Raw genomic sequence first — 4,967 nt, forward strand, 5'->3', positions numbered from 1 at the left:
ACGTTTATACTTCGCATAATAAAATTTAGTTATTCGTATAAAAAGCAAAAAAAAAAAAATGATAATAACATAACATTTCAAGTTTCATTTTCTAGTTTTCATGCATATTGTATCTCCCAAGTATTCGCATTCAGTTAATTGAACTAGGGTCTAATTTCTCTTTTACCCTGTGAGAAGCAAGATATTTCGTGAGGATAAGGTGATAACGAATTGTACTTTTTATTGAAGGGGGTGGACGAGATATATACATAATATAATATTTGTGGATATATCATAGATACAGTTAGATGTGGATGGGATGGCATCAGCATCATTATCATCATCTTGTATGCCAAACACTCTGCCATTCCAAGGGTGGAAAACAAGAACTCCCCATTGCTTATTCGGTTGGAAGAAGAAGGGTGCTGATGATGACAAACCTCAAATTAAATATCATGATATTGATCTCACTTTTCCAATTTCTTTGGTAGCTAGTACATTCCTTAACGGTATTACTCACTCTCTCATCTGTCTCTATTAAGTTTCAATCTACGATTACTTAGTCATATCATCAATCTCATCAGTTATTAAGGCAAGCAAGGAATTGCTCAGATTTTTTTTATTTTATTTTAACTATGCTAAATATATATACTTACCAAATCAGCTACTCATTATAGAATACATGTTAAAATGCATGTAGTAGTTTATCAAGGTAATTATAAACATATTGTCATAAAACACCCAAAAAAAAAAAAACATTTTGTCATCTAATCAAGTGATTCTATCTAGATTTATTTATTTACTTAATTATTTGAGATGCTACTTATGAAAGTTAACTATTTTTGTTAATTTCTGACTTGTCCTTGGCAGGGAAGGAACTCAAATGCTGCTATAGGGCAACAATTGACGGATTTAGTGCAACAAATTTCCATGAGTGCTGTGATTTCAAGGGACCCTGTGTCATAATTGGCTACACAAACAAGTCCTTCAAGTTTGGTGGATTCAACCCTGAGGGCTATAGAAGCACAGATGACTACTATGACACCTTTGATCCCTTCTTGTTCTATTGGGCCGACAACAACAACAATGGGCCTAAGGTTGAGCCCATTATCTTACCCAAAATTGGTGGAAGTGGTGCAGCTCTATTTGATTACGCTCGTGGAGGGCCGCAATTTGGGGCCGATGGACTCCTAATTGGGCCTCCACTGGCACCAGTTATGGGGGGCTTTGCTGGGCCTGATACTAATTCAGGGGTTGGTGATTTGAGGCAAGCTAAGTCAAGATTGGGATTGTCTTATGCAAAGAGGAAAGATGGGAAGGAGTCTCTTTTTGGTGATGAGTCCAGGGCTATCATTCAAGAAGTGCAAGTTTTTTGCAATCCCAAAATTGCAAGCCTATACTAATTTACTTACAATTCATAAGGGGTGGGGAATGGTGGCTGACGCACTGTACAAGTGGCAAAACTGTTTGCCATAGCTGGGTTGTGGTAGAGAAGAACTTTTAGTGTGAAAATAGATGAGTGTGTGTGTGAAAAAAAAAACCCGGTTGGGAAATAGAATATTTTACTAGAAAGATGGTAGACAATTTAAGTCCTTTGAGCTTGTTAAAACAATGATGTATCTATATACATAGTAATTTTTATGTGAATAAATAATTTTGTGATCATATTTGTTTAGAATAGCATATTATTTTTTAATAGGGAATGAAAATAATCTATCTAATGATTCTATTATAAAAAATATAGGCATGTGATAAATGGTTTTTGTCTTATTCAAGATATTACTTAGATAGTGTTTATTTTGAGGTATTGAGATGAAGATTGAGAGATTGGAATTTAATATCATGTTTGTTAATCTAGAGATTAGTACTAAAATTTCAGTTTCTTTTTCCAAAATTTTAGTATTTCAATACTTCTAAAAAGTGGAGACACAAGGAACTGAAATTTTTGGGAACGAAGACTAAAACTTTAATAACATTTTATACTTAAAATATCTCTATTTCAATTAATTAATTCTAACTTTACCCTTTTGCAAATTAAATTAGAACTACATTCTCATTTCAATATCGGTCTCTTACTTTACATCAAACACAATACTGAGACTTATTTTAATTTTTATCTCTAAATCTTTATTTTTTAGTTTCAGTCTCTTAATTTCAATCTCTCTTCTAAACACTAGCTTAAAGAGTCATAAAAAGTGATTTGTTTAAAATTTTAACATTTTTTAGTATCAATGATCTATGTCGTCCAATCATTATGATAATTATTTTTTATTTTTTTAAAGAAAGAAAGAAAGTAGTTTTTAAGCTTATTTTGATTTTATATAATTGCTATACTAATTATTTTTTTTTTTGTCATTTTGATTCGGTGTCCGATGTTTTGAATCAACTAATCTAGATTTAGGTGCTGCAGGTGTCTTCTACGGAAAGTGGTCCTTTCAAATTCATTTTTTATACACAATTTAAAATTTAAACTCGGGTATTACTTAAAAAATCTAGTGTATCATCTCACTAGATCAATAAAATATTAGTATTACTACACTAATAATTAAATATCGGTAATTGTTATAGTACTTAAAAGGTAATATTTAATTTACTAAAAAAATTTAAAATTTGTTCGGTAGGTTGTGTACCGGATGGTTGGGGGTGATCTTTGTGTGAATAGGTGGGACGTGGCCTGAAATGGGTCGCGAGGGTGAGACGAGAAACCGACGTTCCGAGCTTTCGAAAAGAGAGGGAAGGTGTCACCTGCAATGACACTCCGACGCTCAAGTCAGTTGAGTGTGCAGGCGAAAAAAGAGGGGGGTAAGGTAGAGTGTGACGTACCTTGGGGGAAGGGCAGGTCCTTCCCCATTTATACCGTGTCAGAGGTGGGCCCTTCAAGGACAGGCCCACTTTCCTCGAAGCTTCCTCACAGCTGTAGCGGAGAGCTGTCAAGGACGCGTGTCCTGGTCGCGTAGCGAGCGGTACGTGCCTGACCGTTCGGGTCAGGTCGTCATGGGTTCGGGTTGACCCGCGAGTGACTTGGGCCGGGCCGTAACAGTGCCCCCAACGCGCCGGCAATTAGCCGCACGGGCTGTTGGTGGCATGCTATCTTTTTGCTCGTTGTCGTCGGGTCGGTCGCTCGTGGAGGGAACGTGCCTCCTGTGTGCGTGCCTGTTCGTTATTGGGACGATCATCCGTCGCCTCGTACCTCGCGCAGGACATTAAATGTTCATAATGGGTTGGAAAACCTTGTACGCAAAGACCATTTTGCCCCAGGCCTTTTGTGCTCCATTTTCAGCAGTTTTAAACGGTTTTGCATGGGTTCTCTCTTCTCATTCTTGCTCTTCCCACATATTCCTTCTGCATTCCCTATCATCAAAGACTTGTTCCAGAATTCCTGTGCATTCTTTTCTCTTCTATCAAGGACGCGTGTCTGGGTCGCGTAGCGAGCGGTACGTGCCTGACCGTTCGGGTCGGGTCGTCATGGGTTCGGGTTGACCCGCGAGTGACTTGGGTCGGGCCGTAACAGTGCCCCCAACGCGCCGGCAATTAGCCGCATGGGCTGTTGGTGGCGTGTTATCTTTTTGCTCGTTGTCGTCGGGTCGGTCGCTCGTGGAGGGAACGCGCCTCCTGTGTGCGTGCCCGTTCGTTATTGGGACGATCATCCGTCGCCTCGTACCTTGTGCAGGACATTAAATGCTCATAATGGGTTGGAAAACCTTGTACGCAAAGACCATTTTTCCCCCAGGCCTTTCGTGCTCCATTTTTAGCAGTTTTAAACGGTTTTGCATGGGTTCTCCCTTCTCATTCTTGCTCTTCCCACATATTCCTTCTGCATTCCCTATCATCAAAGACTTGTTCCAGAATTCCTGTGCATTCTTTTCTCTTCCAAGTTCTTGCAATCAGTCCAGGTAACCATCGATCCTTTTTCTTCTCTTTAATGTCTCTTTGCATGTTTACTGTGCGTGGTTGCTGCTTTGTTGTTTGGTTCCTGTAAAATGGATACCTCTTCAATGTCGAGTAGGTGTGCTAGGGGGTTGCCTTTCTGGAATAGGCCTTATTTGATATTGACTTCAGGCATGTTTAGTTCGGGTTGTAGGGTAGACTTAGTTTCTGGGTTTTTTTCGGGTTCCCGACCTCATAGACTAATCGAGTGGTGCCCCCACTGTAGGTATGCCTCGTGTTGTCGCTCGGGCTTCCACCTCCGACGTGGATTATGACCCGTATGCTTGGGTGGTCTCCGACCTCAGGGATTCTCCAAACGAAATGGGTGAGGAGGAGCTCACCGAGTTTCGTCAGGCCAATTATCTGTGTGGGGGTATCGACGAGGAGGCTAATTACGACGTATACGTCCCTGCTCCTCACGAGCGGCTATATGAGCTCAACTTCCATGCTCCCCGGGTCCCCGATTGGATCTGGTTCTATAAAGCCATGTTTACCCAAGTGGGAGTTCGCATTCCTCTCTCCGCCTTCCAGATGGGGCTTTTAAGTCAGATTTTCGTGGCGCCGTCGCAGCTGCATCCGAACAGTTGGGCGTCGATTCGCTGTTTCGAGATGGTATGCGAGTGGTGCACGAAATTGTGATCATCAATGGTGCCATCAACATGGTACGCACAATTGCAATCTCAACTCTTTATCACAACTTCGCACAACTAACCAGCAAGTGCACTGGGTCGTCCAAGTAATAAACCTTACGCGAGTAAGGGTCGATCCCACGGAGATTGTTGGTATAAAGCAAGCTATGGTTATCTTGTAAATCTCAGTCAGGCAGATTCAAATGGTTATGAATGATTTATGAATAAAGCATAAAATAAAGATAGAGATACTTATGTAATTCATTGGTGAGAATTTCAGATAAGCGTATGGAGATGCTTTGTCCCTTCCGTCTCTCTGCTTTCCTACTGTCTTCATCCAATCCTTCTTACTCCTTTCCATGGCAAGCTGTATGTTGGGCATCACCGTTGTCAATGGCTACAGTCCCGTCCTCTCAGTGAAAATGTTCAACG

At 40.6% G+C, this 4,967-nt stretch overlaps 1 protein-coding gene across 1 annotated transcript; it reads left to right on the plus strand.

Moving 5' to 3' along the window:
- Positions 1 to 278: 278 nt before the first annotated feature.
- LOC107483240 (uncharacterized) lies at positions 279 to 1,644 on the plus strand. Its single transcript, XM_016103868.3, has 2 exons — positions 279 to 488; positions 850 to 1,644. Exons 1-2 carry the CDS (start codon positions 299 to 301, stop codon positions 1,380 to 1,382), a joined length of 723 nt encoding a protein of 240 aa, XP_015959354.1. The 5' UTR covers positions 279 to 298; the 3' UTR covers positions 1,383 to 1,644.
- The last annotated feature ends 3,323 nt before the right edge of the window (positions 1,645 to 4,967 follow it).

Source organism: Arachis duranensis, chromosome 1, assembly GCF_000817695.3.
Source record: "Arachis duranensis cultivar V14167 chromosome 1, aradu.V14167.gnm2.J7QH, whole genome shotgun sequence".
NCBI classification, from domain to species: Eukaryota; Viridiplantae; Streptophyta; class Magnoliopsida; order Fabales; family Fabaceae; genus Arachis; species Arachis duranensis.